At 47.3% G+C, this 19,488-nt stretch overlaps 1 protein-coding gene across 3 annotated transcripts in view; it reads left to right on the top strand.

Annotated features, from left to right (window-relative positions):
• CD8B (CD8 subunit beta) overlaps positions 1-11,088 on the top strand; it is a 16,181-nt gene extending 5,093 nt beyond the window's left edge. For 2 of the 3 annotated variants that reach the window (XM_077766655.1, XM_077766656.1), the window contains exons 3-6: positions 2,483-2,612; positions 6,565-6,654; positions 8,194-8,230; positions 10,325-11,088. In XM_077766655.1, the coding sequence (XP_077622781.1) occupies positions 2,483-2,612; positions 6,565-6,654; positions 8,194-8,230; positions 10,325-10,333 (266 nt within the window). In that variant the 3' untranslated portion in view covers positions 10,334-11,088. The remainder of the gene's footprint in view (positions 1-2,482; positions 2,613-6,564; positions 6,655-8,193; positions 8,231-10,324) is intronic. The other variant, XM_077766657.1, reaches the window with a different exon arrangement.
• The last annotated feature ends 8,400 nt before the right edge of the window (positions 11,089-19,488 follow it).

The raw sequence follows: 19,488 nt of genomic DNA, 5'->3' as shown, positions 1-19,488 counted from the left end.
CCAAGAATTTGACCACTCAGCACGGGAAGACGGGAAGACGGGAAGACGGGAAGATGCAGGGACAGCTGACAGCAGCACGATTAGGAAGACAAAAGACAGAGTGAGGTTGCTCTCCCCTCTCACCCACTTTGGGTCTTCAGCCAGAAAGTAGGGATTGGAGCCATGAGACCTCTAGGGCCAGAAGCTGAGGCATCCTCAGCAGGGAGTCGACTAATTCCTATATTGAACACGGGGCCTTTGGGGGTGTGAGGTTTCTTGTTTTTGTCTCTACCGGCCCCACATGTTCCCACTCATGAGATTTGGGAGTCTGAGAAAGGTAGATGGTGAAATAAGCAAAAACGGTTTCCGGAAGTTTCCCCTCTACCACCAACCACCCACTTCTGGTTTTGATATTTCCAAACCCCTCATGCTGACCCTCCCCAAAGTATGTGCTCTCAACTGCATCATCTCCCCAGAGTCAGGGTATCCAGAGCCAGACCCCACCCCTCCCACAAAGGTCAGTGCATATTGAAGGAAGAAGCTCAGGTAGTAAAGAAAGTATCTGGGGGGGACAGGATCTTTTGGAGACCCCTTAATCACACTATGGGTTCAAAGGCCTGTCCCATTCAAGGAGGTAAGAAGCGGGTAGATTTGAAAGGGGAGCTGGGGGAGTCAGGAGGAACCAAGGGGACCCAGCTCTGGGCAAGAAGAAATTAACATGCAACAAACCTTCCCACAAACCCCTCATCAAACGCATACCACTGAGCCTAGCCAAGACACCGAGATCCTATAGAGCTGTCTCCCTTGAAGGTTTCCCACTGACCTGCTGAGAGATGTCTGTGCCTTCTCATGTATAAAGGGAGCAGACACCTCTAGGCCCATGAAGAGTAAAGGAGAAAGCCATGCTGGGTCACTCTGAGCAGAAGGCCAGGCTCCCACATGCTCTGGGAGCACCATAGCTAACGTCCTTTTTTTCTTTTATGCTAGTTTCCGTCAGCATTCTGATGGCCAAGGGTCTTGACCTGATGGGCTTAACTTTTTGTCAGAAAGCATTTGCACTTGAGGTGGTGTGGCACAGTGAGAGCCTAGAATCAAGGTCTCTTGGCTCAGATCCCGGCTATGCTGTTTAAAGCTTCTTGAACATCAGACAAGCTATTTCTGTTCTCTGCACCCAGTCTTCCTTCAGGATAAGATGGGGATCCTAGCTCCTGTCACCAAAGTTGTTGGGTTCAATAAGCTTAAGCTCAACTGCTTGGCTCTGTCACTAGCACATGGCAGGACTTAGCAAAGGTTCATTCTTGGTGGTTGGTTCTTCCCAGAAACCTCGGGAAGCAGGCAGGGTACAGTGTGTCATCCCTGCTTCCCAGAGGAGACTTGGGTTGGCGAGGGTCCAAAGTGTCCACTCTTTGGATACTGGGAGAGTGTCAGCCCTGAAATGACCATTTTGTTGGCTGCTCCTCCCCGTCCTCTGGATGCTTGAGTTTAATTTATGGTGTCATTATCTTCCCTCTCCTACCATTTTGCAGAGGATCATTTTTGTGAGACATCTTTGCTCAATGCACAGAGACAAGGGCTGGGTTCAACAGCACCCAGTGCTCACACTGTTCCTAGCACCTCAGAGCCTCAGGTGTCTCCTTCACTTTGTGCCTGTCCCACTGCACTGCCCTGTCACATCAGCATGTGACGCTGGAGTAGAACGAAAGGGAGGAGTGACCCACCCAGGAGTCAGGTGACAGATTGGGGTGATGGAGGCAGGTCCCTGGCATTATGGGGCCTCAGGGCCAGTCCCTCACATCACTGGTGTTTGTCTTTGAAAGTAAAGGTTGAGACTAGCATCCTTCCAGCTCAGATAGTATATGATTTGTAAAGACACTTGAGAAGGAAAGAAAACCGCTATATATGCAGCCTGCGTTGTATTGTACAGGTGTTAGAGGTATTGTAAAGGGCACCCCCCCTCCTTTCCGTGAGCTTCCTCCACCTACTTAGGGATTGGCAGATTGGCTCAGGGGCTGGTCTTGTTGAGCGAGGGCTTAGGGACTCCAGCTTCTGCTTAAGGTCTTTGGCCAGGGGGAGCCATCTCTACTGCACCATTTACTGGGCATGATGTCCCCTTTAATTCTCATGACAACCCCAAGAAAGAACTGGGAGTCATCTTTATTTCAGCATATGGGGAAACTGAGGCACAGAAAAGTGATAGGACTTGCTCCAAGTCACTTAGTGGTTAATCAGGGCATCTGGGGCTCTGTTCAAGTCCATGTGGGTCCAGAGCCCCCCTCTTTCCCAGACACCAAAGCGCCCCCTGCCTCAGCTCTCAGATAGGTTTGAGAGTTGGGGAAGCACATAGAAAATTCTATTGCTCTATAACCTTGGAGCCCTGTAGCAGCCCAGGGAACAGTCATAAGGGCTTTCGTACCTGGATGGAAGAAATGAGGTTTTAACTTTTGTCTGCAAGTCCACCTGCTGTTTACCTGACTAGCACATGTGTCTTTCTTGCTTTCTGTAGTTGATGTCCTTCCCACCACTGCCCAGCCCACCAAGAAGCCCACCTCCAAGAAGAAAGTGTGTCGGCCCTCAAACCTGGTAACTCAGAAGGGTGAGTTCTCCCATTCTCCTGGCCCCTCAGAAGCAGAGCAGTTAAGTCTTCCTTCTTTTCCTCCTTCCTTCCCACTCTCCCTTCTTCCTTTCCCTCTCCCTTCCTCCTTCCTTCCTTCATTTTTCCCCTTCCTTCCTTTGTTCCTTCCTTCCTTTCCTCCCTCCCTCCCTTCTTCCTTCCTTCCTTCCTTCCTTCCTTCTTTCCTTCCTTCCTTCCTTCCCTCCCTTCCCCAAGCCCTTCCCATGTGTGGACTCTAGCCTATTTCTCTGGCCCCACCCAAGCTGGGATCAGAAAAGAAGTTGACTGTGACCACAGCACTGCCCTTCAAGCAGCTCACAGTCTAGTGGGGAACATGCTTGAAAATCATCTCGGAACAAAACTTAACGGAGGATATGTCCACCCAAAAACTTGCCCACCAGTGTTCCTAGCAGCCATTATTCATAATTGCCAAAAAAGTAGAAATAACTGGTCAATAGATTAACCAAATACGGAATATCCAGACAATGGAATATTTTTTGGTCATAATAAACAATGAAACACTGATACAAGCTACAATATGATGAACCTTGAAAATGTTACACAGTAAAAGAGGCCAGACACAAAAGACCATGTACTATGTGATCCCGTTGATAAGAAATGTCCAGAATATGACATTTCATAGAGACAGAAAGTAAATTAGTGGTTGCCTAAGACAGGGGAGCCGGGAAGGTATGGAGGAGATTGCTTAAATGGGTACAGAATTTGGGGGAGGTGAGATAAAAATGTTCTAAAATTATATTGTGATGCTTGATGGGTGCACAATTCTGTGAATATCCCCCAAAACCATTAAATTATACACTTGGAGCAGGCGAACTTTTTATGTAAAGTATATCTCCGTAAGGCTGTTTCCAAACCAGAATACCCAACCCACAGGACCAGAACTTTAAAGCTTTTCAGCTTGAATACCTAACAGAGGACCTAACGCACAGTATGTGCTAATATATGTTTGCTAATGAGTGAGCTAACTTGCTTCTCTGTGCTATAAACACGAGACATAGCAGCTGGAGCACACACACACGCACATACACACACACATACTTTCCTTGAACCATTAGCTCAAATGCATAAATGTGTTTCTGGAAAAATACTGACCTCTGCTCCCCTAGGGTACTGGTGACAAACAGAAAGTGTCTCCCACACATAGAACAAATGGCTAACCACCACACTAGGGCTGCCTCAGGCCTCGGGGGGCTGCTTTGTCTTCCACACATAAAGTACCAGAAAGAGCCTGGGGACAGGCATCTAATGGGATTGGGGGGATGGGAGCAGGAAGCTACCCCATGAGGTCACAGTAAAAAAAAAAAAAATCAGAACCCAGATGCAGAAGGGCAAAGTCTTGGTGAACATAAAGGTGAAGATAGTTTGACCTCATTTTATAAAATATCCACACCCCACAACTTTGCCTTTGCCTAAAGGATTTCAGGCAAGTTACAACAACAACAATAACAACAACAACAACAGCAGCAACACAAAAGACAAATACAACAGGCCCATTAAGTCGAAGGTGCCAAAATTGGGTCTGTGCCGTGGCTCTAGGGAAACAGCAAAGCCAGCTGAACCAAAAGCAATACTTCAAATAACATGGCGAGTAAACCCTGCTTCCCACAGTGATAGAAAGAAATAACCCCAAGCTCCAGGCTTCAAAGCCTTCACCTCAGTGTTAAATTCTAGAAAAAGTCTGCTCTGTTCATTGTTCTGTGAGGCCTGCTGAATAATAGTGAATTCGGTAAAACAACACTTTTGTAAGAGATGAGGACAAAGGTCTTTGAAGTTCTTGCATCACTCCTTATATCGCAGCAGTAAGATCCCAAGGCAAGTATGCAAATCCAATATTAGCAGGTTGTTAAGAATAACCAGAATGTGTGTGAAAGTGGCCAAGTGGGGGTGGAGGGAGAAGTAAGTGGAGGTTGCATTGGGGGTGGGGGCCATGGTTTACCTTAGTGGTAAGTCAGCCAGGTTTAGGTCTGAGTCTCTGTCTACCGCTGCCTATACGGTATGACCTTGGGCAGGTGATTCAGCCTCTCTGAACCTGTTTCCTCATCTGTAAAATAGGGATGTTTCCCTGGCTAAAGGGAAGGCATGATTAAATAGGTGCTATACACAAAGCACTCATCTTGGGGGGCACCCAGATAGATCTCAAAACTTGTCATCATGAATGAAAACATATGGCCACCCTGGGGAAGGATGTGCTCCCTAAGGCTTAGGTCTGTCCCTTGAGATGACACTGAGACAATTTCTAAATTGCTGTGTCAGGAACGATGTGGTGACTTGAGACTTCAGGAGACTCTGAAAGCCAAGGAAGGCAAGGAAAGCCAGGCCAGGTCATACAAGTGGCCACTATATGAAAATAAGCTGAAGCTGACAAATAACCATTTTTCACCCACTAGACTGGCAAAAAACTGAACACTGAAAATATCAAGGGTCGGCAAGGTGCACGATTGGTGGTTAGGAAAAAAATCAGGGCCGGCTTTCTGGAAGATATTTCACAGTGTCTGTTACAACATTAAATGGACACAGTCTATGGTTTGGCAGTTCCTGTTTTCAATATCTGCCTCAGGCAGCCTCCCACGTTAGGAAAAACGTACCAGGATGTTCTTTGCAGAGTTATTTGTAAAAGTAAGACATAGGAAATAAACAAAATGCCCACTGATAGCTAATACATGCTATGTTCATACTTCAAGTTTTTTTTTAATGTTTTATTTATTTCTGAGAGAGAGAGACAGCGTGAGCAGGCAAGGGTCAGAGAGAGAGGGAGACACAGAATCTGAAACAGGCTCCAGGCTCTGAGCTAGCTGTCAGCACAGAGGCCGACACGGGGCTCGAACCCATGAACCGTAAGATCATGACCTGAGCTGAAGTCGGACGCTCAACCGACTGAGCCACCCAGGTGCCCTGCTATGTCCATACTTTAAATGTTACTGCTTGAATGTTACTAGAAAAATGATTGTGCTGATATATTTAAGGAAAGAATGGTTTGCGTTTAAACAGTTTGTACAGTATAAGCCACTGTATGCTTAAAAAACAGCAAAAACAACTGTAGGGGCACTGGTGTGGCTCTGTTGGTTGAGTGTCTGACTTTGGCTCAGGTCATGATCTAGCAGTTCGTGGGTTCGAGCCCCACATTGAGCTCACTGCTGTCAGCCTGTCAATGCAAAGCATGCTTTGGGTCCTTTGTCCCCCTCTCTCACTGTCCCTCCCCCACTTGTGCTCTCTCTCAAAAAATAAATTTAAAAAAACATTTTAAAAAACTGTATGTGTCTGTGTAAATACAAAGAGAAAAAGGTACCACATTAACCATGGCATTTATTTCTGTGAAGGAGCTAGCCTGCCAAACAACACTCTAACCATACACTTGAATCTTTTACAGTGAAAATACATTCTGCTGTTTCTTGTGAAATTAAAATAAAAGTTTTAAAAATAAATAGTAAAAATCTCATTACCAGACATGAAATATATCTATCTTTTTTGGAACAAAAGTAGCTCCTGTGTTTAATTAATTTTTAAAATGATGATGTGGGACATAAAATTTATTTTTTTTTAATGTTTTATTTTTTGGACAGAGAAAGAGAGCATGCAAGCAGGGTAGAAGGGCCGGGGCGGGGGTAGAGAGAGAGGGAGAGAGAGAGGGAGAGAGAGAATGAGAATCTTAAGCAGGCTCCACCCTCTCAGCATGGAGCCTGAGGGGGAGGGGATGAGGCTCGATCCCACAACCCTGGGATCATGACCTGAGCCAATATCACTCATCAGATGCTTAACTGACTGACCCACCAGGGCAACCCTGGATATAAATTTCCTATGTAAAATTATCTCAATGTGTTCAAAGCACCAGGAAAAAATGATGAGAGAAAAATGTGCAAACAGTGGCATTCTCTGGGAGGTGGGCTTCCATGTGACTTTCCCCTCTTTGTATTTCTCTGCATGTCTCAAATGCTCAATACGTGTGTCTTTTCCAGGCCCATCGTGCGGCTTCCTCACCCTCGGCCTGCTGGGGGCTGGAGTCCTTGTTCTGCTGGTGTCTTTGGGTGTGGCCATCCACCTACACCGTAAGTTGTACCCTTTTGGGCCACCATGGCAACTCCTTTTGGTGTTGGAGGTGTCCCTGAGGTCCTTCCTTCTCTAGGGAAGCAGGACAGATGGCAGCTGGGTGGAAGTTTACACCCGCCTTCCCATCTGGTAGTTGGTGCTTCTTGGCCTGAGGCCAGCCTGGAGGGGTCAGAGACCACCCTTTCTCTGGAGTCAGAAAAAACCTGGGTTTGAATCCAACTCCACTATTCTTGGATCTAGTGACCTTGGGCACATGCCCTGGCCTCTCTGAGCCTCAGCTGCCCCACCCAGGAGTCACAGTATTACCTGGCTTCCGGGGTTGCGGTTTGTCCTGCCCAAAGTGCCTGGCATGGGATAAGCAGGAACTCCCATGAGCACTCGGGGTAGAAACAGTACACAGAAGACATTGCAGTGGGCTTTGGGTCATGATCCCAGAAATTTGAACTTCTTCTCTGTGAGGCTGCAGGGAAATTCATAGATGACTGCCTCTCTCAGCCCCTCTGGAGATGAGATCATCTGCTCTGGGCTCCCAGGCTTCATAAGAAAGAGGGGAGTTACATGGGAGGCCCTCACAGCTGCCCAGGAGCCCAGGGCTCTCCCCCTGGCCCTTCTGCTCACCTGTGCCTCCCAGAGCAGGGCACTGACCCTCTCTGGGCTTCTGTAAAATTGGAGAGGGTGGCTCACAGGGGTATAGACTAGATCACTTGGCTCTTGTATCGGTCACAGACCTCTTAACTTGTGATAGCTATGACAGACCCTCTCCACAAAGAAATGTGTCATGCACATGTTTTTGCATAAAATTGCCATCCACAAAGGGATCCACTTGCCCTCCATTGGAAGAACCCCATTAAGGTTCAGTGGTCTGCAGTCTATTTTGATCAAGGATCTCATTAGTAAAAACATTTGTAAATTATGAACCCTAACCGCCAATAGATCTTGTTAGTAAAAAAAAATTAAATTATAAACTCTAACTACGATTAGGTGTATTGTTTTATTTCATACATTACGCACGTTATTAAATGTGCTTCAGAAATGAAAAGTAAAAAAGGATGAGCTAGGCATGTAAACAGGCATGCTCAGACTTCCTTCCTACATCCCGCTGGGAGACCTGGTGCAGTCTCCGAATGCACATGCTTTAGCTTGAGACCACCGACCGCCTGTCTGCATACCTCTCATTCCTGACCTGCTACGAAGGGCAAACTGGCATGTTTAAGGACACATAGACTGGAGTAGATTAACTGAGTTTGAATTCTGGTCTTACTGCTTACTAGCTATGTGACTTTGGGCAAGTTATTCCATTAGCAGGCGTGTTCTGTGCCTCCATTTCCCCATATACAAAACGGAGATAATAAGAGTCATGTTCAACTCATAGGTTGAGCTTTAAGCGAGTTAAAACACATAAAGTTGGAGCAGAGTCTGGCACCAGGGAAGTGGTCTGAGGTGCTGGCTGCCCCTCTGGTCTCCCTTCTCTCTCTCTGGGGCTCTATGTCAGCGACCCACGGCCCACGCCAACTAGCATTCTTGTTTGTTTCTTCTAGGCCTGCAGAGGAGAGCCCGGCTTCGCCTCCTGAAACAGTAAGTGCTTGGGGCCTCAGAAAAGTGCCCATGACGCGTCCCTGGGTGTGGTCCCGGCTTCCTCAGCCCCTGCTGCTGCTGCTTGCACCCACGGGGAGCCAAAGCCAGGCACAGCCTTCAAAAAAATCTTAGACTGTATAAATAGATGGAGCGATAGAGTTCAGGAAGAGAGCGCATCTAAACAAACAAAAATACTGGTTAGCCGTTTCAGTCAAATTTGAAGCACAGGAAGATTTAGCTCTTAGCTCTCCTAATGTTCACAGTCACCTCTTGCAAGCGTAGAATATGGTAGGAACCTCAAACTCTTTTCCACCCATGATTTCATTTGACTTGGTCCTGCATGCCATAGGAGGATGACCTTTACAGACCAGTTGAAAGACTTGCTCAAAGCATTTGGGATAGTAAGCGGCAGAATTGGATTTGAAGACCGTTCACTGTTTTCTTCCCTGCTGGTGTTGGGCTGCCTGGGTCCCGTCTTCTATCCTAGACCCCACTCGGGTCCCAGGAGGTGGCAAATCAAAAGGCTGAGTCACATACACATGGGGGGCTAAAAAGCACTTGCTCTTCAGGCCCAGTGAGCTGTGTGAACATGAGCAGAAGCCCAGAGGCCCTGAGAGGCCAGAGGCTGCTCCCAACCTCTGGGACTTCTGGACCTCAGCTGGGTCATGGGCAGTGTTCTTGGATTGCTTTTTCTTCCTCAAAATACTGCTTCGCATCTACCTATCTCATTAATGACAAGCCCCTCCATATAGAGGCGTTCAGAAAAAAAGAAAGCCCATCATGATACTGGCTCCAGCATGAGGGTTTGCATCCCCTCTGCCATTCACCAACCGTGTGACTGTAGGCGTCACTTCACTGCTCTGAGCCTCTGATTCCTCATCTGTAAAATGGGATAACAGTACCAAACTCATGGCTGTTGTGAGGACTTACTGGGTTCATACCCATAAAGGGCTCACCCCCTGGTCCCATGGAATCAAAGCACAAACTCATGTCCCTTACGAAAGTCAGCTCTACAGGCCAAACAACCAAGGAACAAAATGTATCTCTAAATACTTGAAAATTTAATCTCCATATAAACTCTATATTATATTCTCTACATTATTATATACATTATATTTGTACCTGTAGTTGCTTGACTATAGTTGCTTGATAGTCACTTAAACATGCCTGCTGTAGTTAATGGGCAATTTTCAATCATTTTGATTGTGTACAATTTCCACAATTTTATGTGCTGGATTTAGAAATTACCCCCTATCTAAGAGACAACACTTGAGTGTATTTGTCTGAGCCTAGATCTGCAGAATGTTCATTCAACGTCTTCCCCAAGGTGACTTCTAATGGTGAATGAGTCCCCGTTAGGGTACTGCCCCCACCACTCCTTTATTTTAAGTTGTTCCTGAGTGATCTGATGACAGTTTTAGGGGAGCTGGATGTAGGATCTCATGCTTCAACAATCCCAGGGGTTCCGAGGATCCGCTGAGGTGGGGAAGGAGCTGATATGGTCCCGGGGGGCCATGAGCCCCCTCACCCTCTGCTCACAGTACTGCTGTCATCGGCTGCCTGTATTTACGCTCACCTGTGAAACATCATTTGAACAAGAGGGTTTGTGGCTACAAAAAAGTTTGAAAACCACCTCTAGTTTTGCTGCCATGATGCAGGTATGGACGAAAGAGTCCATGGGGCTCACAGATCAGCTGTTCCAAACTCAAGGTGTGATTCGGGGCAGACATTCCCCATCCTGTAACTGACCCTGGAAAATCTTCCCATCAGCAAGCCACCTTCTTCTGGCTCCTTAGTGTGCATTTGTGAACAGCTTATCTAAGAAGGTACTGCAGAAAGTAACACTATTCAAAGTTAGAGTTCTTCGGGCTTTGTTTTTTGTTTTTTTGTTTTTTTGAGCTTCTTAATTTTTTTTAATACCTAAGATGGGCCCTAAAAACATACTAGCAGAGAACTCGCAGCTCCCCGGGCTCCTTGCCGGGAGTGGAACCCTGTATTCCCCCCCCACCCCCACCATGTCATTCGTCTCTGTTACAGGAAATTCATATCATTTCCCTGAAAAGAAGTGTTTTCTCAACTTGCTTTTGTTTTCAGGTTTTATAAATGAGCAGAAAACATGCTTTTGGTGTCCTGCTACAAAAATACGATGGTCAGTAATGAGCGAGATCTGGAAAAATGAGAGAGAAGGGACACGCTCAACTCACTCAGTTGTGGAAATTTCACTGACCTGCTGAAGTTGCCTGCTTTTAACTACTGCAAGTTCTTTCTGTGGGCCTCATGCATGGGAGCAACTTGTGAGTTGGTCATCGGGAATCAGAGAGAAGGCTTCAGAGCCCCGGGACACTTCCTGCAACTTCCTGCAAATGAGTAAGAAGTGCCGCCATAACACCACTTCTAGCTCCTGTCCTCACCCTGCGCTGGGCTGGGACCCTTGTGTTGGCCGTCCGGCCACCTTCTCGAAAGTTACTTTGCCCTGGTAGTGCAGTGACATGGAGTCCCGAGTCTCTCATGGGATGGTGCCGGGGTGGCTCCTCCTCAGACTTCCCAGGCGGGGGTCACCGTCCTCACTGAGAGCCCCAGGGACCAGACCATGCTTGGAAACGTGCTTTCTGTGAAGGGCTGATTCAATCCCCCAAATCATTTTCAGTCTCCAGGGAAAGCTAGAGTTTGGGGCGGGAACTTGTGGTTTGGGAGCCGGAGGTCACTTAACGTCCTATTAGGAAGTGCTTCGGCTTTTACTTCTGCTCTCCCATGGCTTGTTTATTTCTTCTCTCACTTTCTGTTCCTTTCATGAAAATGTCTTGGTTGTAAAAATAAAATCCTGAATAAAAGATGCGAACCGCTCCTGTGATGTAAAAGCACAAAGCCCATCTGTACAGCAAAGATGTTGACGCTCAGCCCGAAAAGAAATAACAAAGATAAAATGTGCCTGTCCTCATGCGCCCCCCGCAACATGCTGTAGTCTGCGTTGTAGGCGTTGAGAGAGCCTCAGAGGTTGGGAAGCACCCAGAGCCAGGCAGCAGGGGCCCCAGGGGCTACTCCTCTGGCCACTCCAAGCCACCTTCACTAGCACCTGCTCAGTCGTACAGAGTGGAACCCCGGGACTCCTGGCCACGGGCTGGTGACCTTATAGTAAAGAGAAGGTGAGAGGCTCCTGGGTGGCTCGGTCAGTCGAGCATCAGATTGTTGATTTCAGCTCAGGTCATGATCCCAAGGTCGTGGAATCAAGCCCTGCATTAGGCTCCAAGCTGAGTGTGGACTCTGCTTGAGATTCTTTCTCTCCTTCTCCTTCTGCCCCTCCCCTGCTCCTGTTTTCTCTGTCTCTCTAAAAACAATAGAAGAGTCTCTGTCCTCATGTCCTTCCTTTTTTTTTTTTTTAACTGTCTCTCAGCTTTGATAAGGAAAGAAAATGCAAGGAGAAGAGGCTGAGCTTTAAGAGGGAGTTGAGATGAAGGTCTCATGCCTTCTGTAAAAGCCCAGGGATCTTATCTTGACCCCCCACTCTGGGCTTTAGCGGCATGAGAGCTATTGAGCCTAACATGCACAGGCCACAGAATAGAGCCCCACCTGCTTTTCCTGGCAGCTGGGAGGTGCAACTGAGGAAGGGAGATGGCGAACCGGGCTCTGCTCAGAGGCCTCTGGCAGCCACAGAAAGCAGGAAAGGAGAGATGGCTTGAGGGGAGGGGGCCGTGTGGCCCTCCTGCAGAATCTCAGATGCCGCCCGTGGAGCAAAGGGCGCAGACCTAGGTGTGGGTGAGAGTTAGAAGGGTGTCCCCGCAGGAGGTGCTTGAGAGAAGCAAACCCTCCCTGCCCATCAGCTCTGAGGACAGCAGGACAGGCTGCTTCCCAGGGCCCGGGGGGGCGGGGGGGGGGCAGGGGCCAGGGTAGCCTGGGCCAGACTCCCCCAGGGTTCACACTGAAGGTGAGCTTCTTGCTCTAAGGCATCCTATTTAATAAGAGACCAAAGCCCAGAGGTGTGGCCTGCCTTCCCTGCAGGCTCACAGCCAGTCCGCAGCGGAAGTCAGAACAGGCCCCAAGGCCCTCTGGTCCCACTACAGGCTCTGCTAATTTACGGCATCCTCCCATTGCGGCCTTTGCAATTGTGTTTGGTTGTTTGCAAATTCGCAGGGGGTGAGGTTGGGGGACTAGGGCCTGGGGAAGGGGGGTGAGGGGGGCGCACCTCCGTCTGTTTTCTGTGCGGCAGACACCTGCTACGACTTGGTCTGCCCAGAGAGCTGGAGAAGGCTTGGCTGCCAGCCGCAGGGGCAGGGGCTGTGGTGAAGAGGTCTGCACCCAGCACCTGTCTTTTGTTTTGAAGAAGGAACTGAGCATTTACTACTTTGTGGGAAGGCCATTACGGCAAAAGTATTTACCAAAAAATTGTTTAACCTTGCTGTCTTTGGATTCGCAAATTCCATCTCTAGGCATTATCTTAAAAAAAGACACATCTCAAAAACACATCTCAAAGCTACATGTACAAAGAAGTACACAGCAAACTGTTTTTTGGGTTTTTTTTTTTTTTGTAGTCCTGCTTATAGCCCCAAATTGGAAACAATCCAAATGTCCATCAGAAAAATTGAGTTAGGGGGCGCTTGGGTGGCTCAGTGGATTAAGCACATGGCTCTTGATTTCAGCTCAGATCATGATCTCACCGTTCATGAGATGGAGCCCCGTGTCTAGGTCTGCCTGCACTCACAGTGCGGTGCCTGCTTGGGACTCTCTCGCCCTCTCCCTCTGTCCCTCCCCTACTTACACACGCTCTCTCTCGCTCTTTTTCTGTCTTTGTTTCTCAAAAATAAATAAATAAAAACAAGAAAAAGAAAAAGACAGTGAGATAGATTCTGATACAAAGGACTCAATGCAGCTGTTCAGGGATGAGCTAGGTCCACATACGTTAGCACCAAACAAGGGCCACTACTTCAGCATATATTTAAACAGCATCTCTATCGACTATCTTCGTTTTATCTAATGTTTTTATTATTTTATTTTTTGAGAGAGAGAGGGTGGGGAGGGGCAGAGAGAGGGAGACAGAGGATCCGAAGCAGGCTCTGTGCCGACAGCACGGAGACCAATGCGGGGTTCGAACCCACCAACCGCGAGATGATGACCTGATCTGAAGTCGGTGCCCAACCAGCTGAGCCACTCAGACACCCCTATCCTCATTTTAACTGCAATGTATGGCCACTGTTAAAATTCAAGCACAGATAAGAGCAGGCAAAGCAGATACATGTTGAAGTCAGGATATGTTTACCATGATTGTGGGGGTGATTGGTAGGAGGGAGTATGAGGTTTGGGGACTGGCGTGTCCTGCTTCTCCATCTGGGAGCTGCTCTTATGGGTGTGTTCGGTTCGTGGAAAGTCACTGAGCTAAATACGTATGATCTGCCAGCCTTCATATATACATATGGGAATAGATATAGATTATACTTCAATAAAGAGATATCTTAAATACCTAAGTACAGAACATTGCAAAAATGTGTAAAATTGGTATTTGTAAGTTTGTTGTTCTCCCAGATTTTTCCTGCATGTACTTCTTTTAAACAGAAAATCAAAATCTTATAAAATGTAATATAAAAAATGGAACCTTACTATTCTGCAAATTTGATTTTTTTTCCTCTAATATAGATATCAATGCCTCTGGACATATTTGTATATGCATGGAGAAAGGTCTGGAAGGATGTACTCCAAGCCATTAATGGTAGTCACTCTGGAGAATTTCCGCCTCTGCACTGTACATTTCTGTGCTGTGTGAATTTTTACAACAATCGTGCATTTATTCTATAATTGGGGGTAAAAAGGTTTGGGGGAAAAACACAGCCTCTTTTTAAAAAGAGATTCTGATCATTGTAATATTAAAAAATTGAAAGGGCATCTGGGTGGCTCAGTCGGTTAAGTCCCTGACTTCAGCTCAGGTCATGATCTCTCAGTTTGTGAGTTTGAACCCCACTTCGGGCTCTGTGCTGACAACTCAGAGCCTGGGGCCTGCTTCAGAGTCTGTGTCTCCCTCTCTCTGCCCCTCTACTGCTCGAACTCTCTCTCTCTCAAAAATAAATATCAAAAAAACTTTTAAAATTGGAATCTGCTTAAATATCCATCAATGAGAGATTTGTTCATAAATGATGATTTTTAAAATTCCATGGAAATCATGTGATGCGTGTGGGGCTGCAGGACAGGGGGCCTGAGTCCACCAGCTGTGCCAACGTGGGCAAGCGCTGTAACTTCTGTGAGCCTCAGTTCCCTCCTTGGCAGTGGGGGCAGCGATCGTGTGTCTCTGTTTTGGTGTGAGGCTAGCAGATGGCAGGGTCTGGGAACTGGGCTGGCTCCTTGGCCAGCCTTCCTCTCAGTGGGAAGCAAGTGTAGAGAATTCTGGGCACCCAGCCTGCAGGTGTGGCACCCAGCAGCACAAGTTCAAAGGATGGAGGGGGCTCCGATACCACCCCCGCCCTTTCATCCTTCCTCATCCCCACCCCTGCCCCCCTCGGCTCGCGTCTCTACCTATAGGAAGTGGGCAACTTGTTTTCACAACGTGATCCCCAGCTCTGTGTGGGCTGCCGAGCTGATCCGAATCTACCACCCAGTCAAAGGGAAAGAAAGAGCCCTGTCTTCAGAGGCCTTTCCAGGTGTGGAGGAGGAAAGAGATTTCCTCCATCACTTCTTGGGAAACCTCCTCAGATGCGTCACTGACTCTCCTTGGTGACCGTGAGTCACTGGTTCCTGGAGTCCTCCGGGCTACATAACTTCAGCCCAAACAGAGGGAATCCGTACCCCCGACACCGCCTCAGTCTGGGATTCACAGACACTTGACCCGTGTGATTCTCGTGGTGCTGAACGCACAAGTGCCGAAAAGGAACTTTATTCCTGCATGCTGTCGTTGGCTCCTCTGGACTTTGTTTTCTCTCATTCATTTACTGCCCTTTATGAGCAAGTCCCCTTCTTTAGCTTAGCTTGGGCTTCTGAATTTGAATGGAAAAGTCTACGTTTCTTTTCATATATGTTTCATTGCAGACCATCTATCCCCCATGGACAAGTGAGCTAATCGCCTGCCTCTCTCTACTGTCTGGGCTCCTCTTCCTCAGGCTTCTTGATGCCAGTTCAAATGTATTTATTTGGGGCACCTTCTGCGTGCCTGGCTGGCCCTATGCTGGGACTTCGAGAACCAGGATAGATGCAGCCTGGCTCCGAGATCCCTGCTTACGGGCCAGCCCCTGATCTCCTGGGGACACCGAGGCCCGTGGGACCCCGTCCTGCCATCCGCATGCTCAAGTCAGCATTCCCAAGCCCCGAAGCCAGAACCTACATGAATAAATGAGCACGGCAAGAAGGGCTCCCTCAAGCAGGCCCTGCTCCTTGCTTGCTGAGCTAGGACCACAGTTTGCAGGAGGCACCCCTCAGCCCTCCGCTGCCAGCTCCCCAGCCCAGCCTGTCTGGGCTCCCCAAGGCTGGGAGAACTCGATTTATCCGCACATCCCAGTGTTTGCTCTGCCAGGTACAGTCGACAAGCCGCTGGAAGAACACAAACTCAACAAACTAATTCTGAATTGAGCACCTAGAGTGTCCTTGGCACTGACGGTGCGTCCAGCACACACACTATCCCCAGCCCCATAGGCTCACACCGTCTTGGGGACCCAGACACGGGCCCGGCACTTGTGTGCCTCCACGAGTGGGTGTTCTTAGTGTCCCGCCCTAATGCCAGCCCTGGACAGACGGTAAACGGGTAAACGGGTCAGTACCCAGATGATGTTAACACGAGACTTGAAGGCACGAATTGCCATCTCACAAAAGGGTTTTGCTCCACTGCTAGGAGAGCGTGAGGCCTTTCACAGTAGATTTTGTGGAGGTCTCTGCGGTTGGGTGGGGGCAAAGCTAAAGAGGGGAAGATTTGAAGTGTTGGTGGGGAGGCGGAGGCCCATCTTCCCCAACGCACCCCTCCCCGGCGCCCCTTCAGCATCCTGTGGGCCAGAAGCTGGCTGCTTGGCTAGACCTGCTGTCTGGGAAGGACCAGGCCAGGCCAAAGGGAGGCCGTCCTGTCCCTCTACCCTCACTCCATCCCAGGCTTCAAGGCGAGCAGGCCTTTCCGGGAGCACACTCAGAGCCCATCTGGCCAGAAACTCAGCATCCCATCTCTCGTGGCCTGTCTTGAGGTGTGGGGGTTAAAGGAGGAGAGAAGGAAGGCTCACCAGTGCTCAGACGGGAGCCAGAGCTTCCCTAACGGTTCTTACCCCGCAACTATAGAGCTTATCGATGGAAGAGGGATAATACTATCGGGATTTAGTCTACTTCACTTGGGAGGGAATGAGATCCTGCGTGTGGCGGACAAGGTGGGGGTGGGGATGTTAGCCTTGTAAACTAGTCCTGATTACTATGCCATACAGGGCCTTTCAGTGGATGGCTGTCCCACAGTGGGGCCTGGACAGACCTTGCCGATGTTAACTCAAAACCTCCCCACCCGCTTCCCTGCCCTGCACATAGTATCCAAACTAAATTAAGACCTTTGAGTGTGTCTGCGTGTTTAAGACAGAATGGTTGATTCACATGGTCTCACTTCTCCTGCCATAACCTTTACACCAAAGTTTCATCTTCAGAGAATGAGGGATGACTCAGTCAAGGTTAAGAATGCATCTTTCAGGAAAATGGAAATCTGTCATTTACATTCATGTATCACTGGGTGGGTGAAAATGTAGAAGAGGGATTCCACTCGCTGCCGGAGAGGACGTGGACCAGGGCGCTCACAGGGGTTGCTAATGGTATCATGACACACGTCTTTTGGAAAAAGACTGTGTCATACAGTCTTTTGGAAAAACAGTTGGGCAATATCTAGTAATAGCTAGCATAAATCACATACTCTAACTCAGCAATCCAGGGAATATGCCCTTATAAAGTAAAAGTATTACTGCAAAAGAAGAAATATACACAGATGATTCTTTCCATTTCATTTGGGCAAAAGAAAAACTGGAGACAATCCCAGGTTTATCAACAGGGAATCACTAAATGAATTGTGATCTATACACCCCCTGAAATATCGTGTAGCCATCAAAAGAATGACTCAAGAGAATGATTTGATGAGATTTCCTCCCAGGAATTCTTAGGGAGGAAAAGCTGGATGAAGGGAAGGATTTACAATATGATCCTTTCTGGTCAAGCAAGTAAGCACCTGTGGAAAACCATGTACGGGTGTCTAGGTTGAGAGCCCGTGACCACATGAACAGACAGATGCCATTGTGGAAGGACACCCACCTGACCGCCAATACTGGCATGAGCCCTGGAAAGCAAACACTCCCCCGGAAAAGGAATGCGTCTCACTGAAGTAATGAGAAATCGAAACAAAAGAATTCCTCCTTTGATTTTTTATTAATTAACCTGACTGTTAAAATTCAATTTTATAACACATTGGAAAGCCCAAGAATCAATATTTTTATTCATTCTTGCACTCCCTGTTTTTAAAAGGGATTTGGGGCAGGTTACAAAGCTACATACACGAAGGGGACAGCGAAAAAGAGCAAACCAGCAATGCAGCGGTGGGTGGGGACAGAACAGGGACATCATAGTGGCAACACCACCTGTCAGCATTCAACCTGGGTTTCCCACTCAAGCCGAGCTGTTCAGTACCACGTCAAGGTTTGGTGGTACTGTGTCCTTCATCTTGCTTCATGTGTTATCAACCTCTTTCTATTTTTAGTTTTCCAGTCACTTCGAATAGTTTATTTTCTCCTCTATAATGGCCTAAAATTACCATTCACCACCCCAGATACACTGTGCTGCCCTAGCTGTGGGTTCGTGGTGTGAACACCCCGGCCGCTCAGCAGTACCGTCACATGAGAGAGTGCAATTTCCACTCGTTTAAACTTTTTTTTTCCCCCAGAAGTAGAATTCGGACAGCCCCTAAGCATATTGTCAGTTCCTGCACTTAAAAAGATGGCATTTCAAGCATAGGTACAATGAGGTTATTGGCTTCGTAAGGCATGGCCTATGGATCATTTTATCTGTTTTGTTATTAATTTACTTAACAGCATGAGAACATGACTTCCTTCACCTCCCCAAACTCTCGGTTTTTAATTTCTTCTTAGTGTCCCAGAGCTTGGCTGGCTTCTCAAAGCATCAGAATCCCGGAGGCTCATCTTCAGCTATTACTGTGATCACCACCCACCCTCCTGCCCCATTCCCCTTCCCCCCTCCCCACTCCCCTGCCCAGGGAAGGGGAGCTTAGATTTTCCCATTAGCTTTGTCATTGGTCATCCAGGTTCTGAATTCTGGGTTCCTGTATCCTCACCGTGATGTCCTGTGTGTCCCATCCTTAGGTTCTAGCAGAGGGAAAAATTGCAGAGATAGAGGACTGTGAATCACCCATCATTATGGAATCAAGAAGGCTTTCTTTCTCAAAGGCAAGAGCCTCTTCCTCCCAATGGGGCTATCAGCTATTAAATACATACTGGCCAGTTTACAGTTATGGATTCCAAGAATTAAAATAAAGTGATACGAGAACTGACCCCATTAGACTATTTGGAGTACACGACACCAGTGGAATCACATTCAAGGAGAAAGAACAGATTATATAATAAAGGTGCTGAGATCAAGTTTTTGCCCTTCACATATTACACAGAAAGAAAGTCCAGGTGTCCTAAATAAGTGAATATTTTAAAAATATGTACTGAAAGCTAAAAACCAGAAGGTCAGTAATTTAATGACTAATAAACTCTAATAAAAAATTAAATACAAACTTGTTTCTAATGTAGATTGGAGTTGTTGAAACAATCCATTTTAAAAAGAAATTAAATTTTTAAAAGGCATTATACCAGATTATACCAAAATATAGTATTTCAGAGAGATGAGAAGAGGGCTGATAAATGGCATCACCATTGCGAACAGCAATTTGGTAAGAGGTACCAAAAGCCTCAGAGTCGTGTAGATTTTTTTGACCCAGGAATTGCACTTTTACGAATCTGTCATGAAAAGATTACTATGGTTATGCACAAAGATTATAATAATAATAACAAAATATCCATCACATTTATTGTGAGCATGTTGAAAACATGCTAAAAATCTAATTATCCACTAGTGAAATAAAAGAGAATACAGTGTCATGAGCGCCATGAAAATCATGCTGTGCAAGAATGGTTAATAACCGGAAAGACAGAATGTAGTTTTAAATTGAAAAAGCAGGTCATAAAACATAGATGTCACAGGAACCCAACCTTGGAGGGGAGGAGAAGCATCTGTGTGTCAGAAACACACATTAGAAACAACAGAAAGAGTATGTGCCA

This window comes from Crocuta crocuta, unplaced genomic scaffold (genome assembly GCF_008692635.1).
Source record: "Crocuta crocuta isolate KB4526 unplaced genomic scaffold, BGI_CrCroc_1.0 scaffold275, whole genome shotgun sequence".
NCBI classification, from domain to species: Eukaryota; Metazoa; Chordata; class Mammalia; order Carnivora; family Hyaenidae; genus Crocuta; species Crocuta crocuta.
The sequence above is the reverse complement of the archived record's forward strand: the minus strand, read 5'-3'. Positions and strand labels throughout refer to the sequence as shown.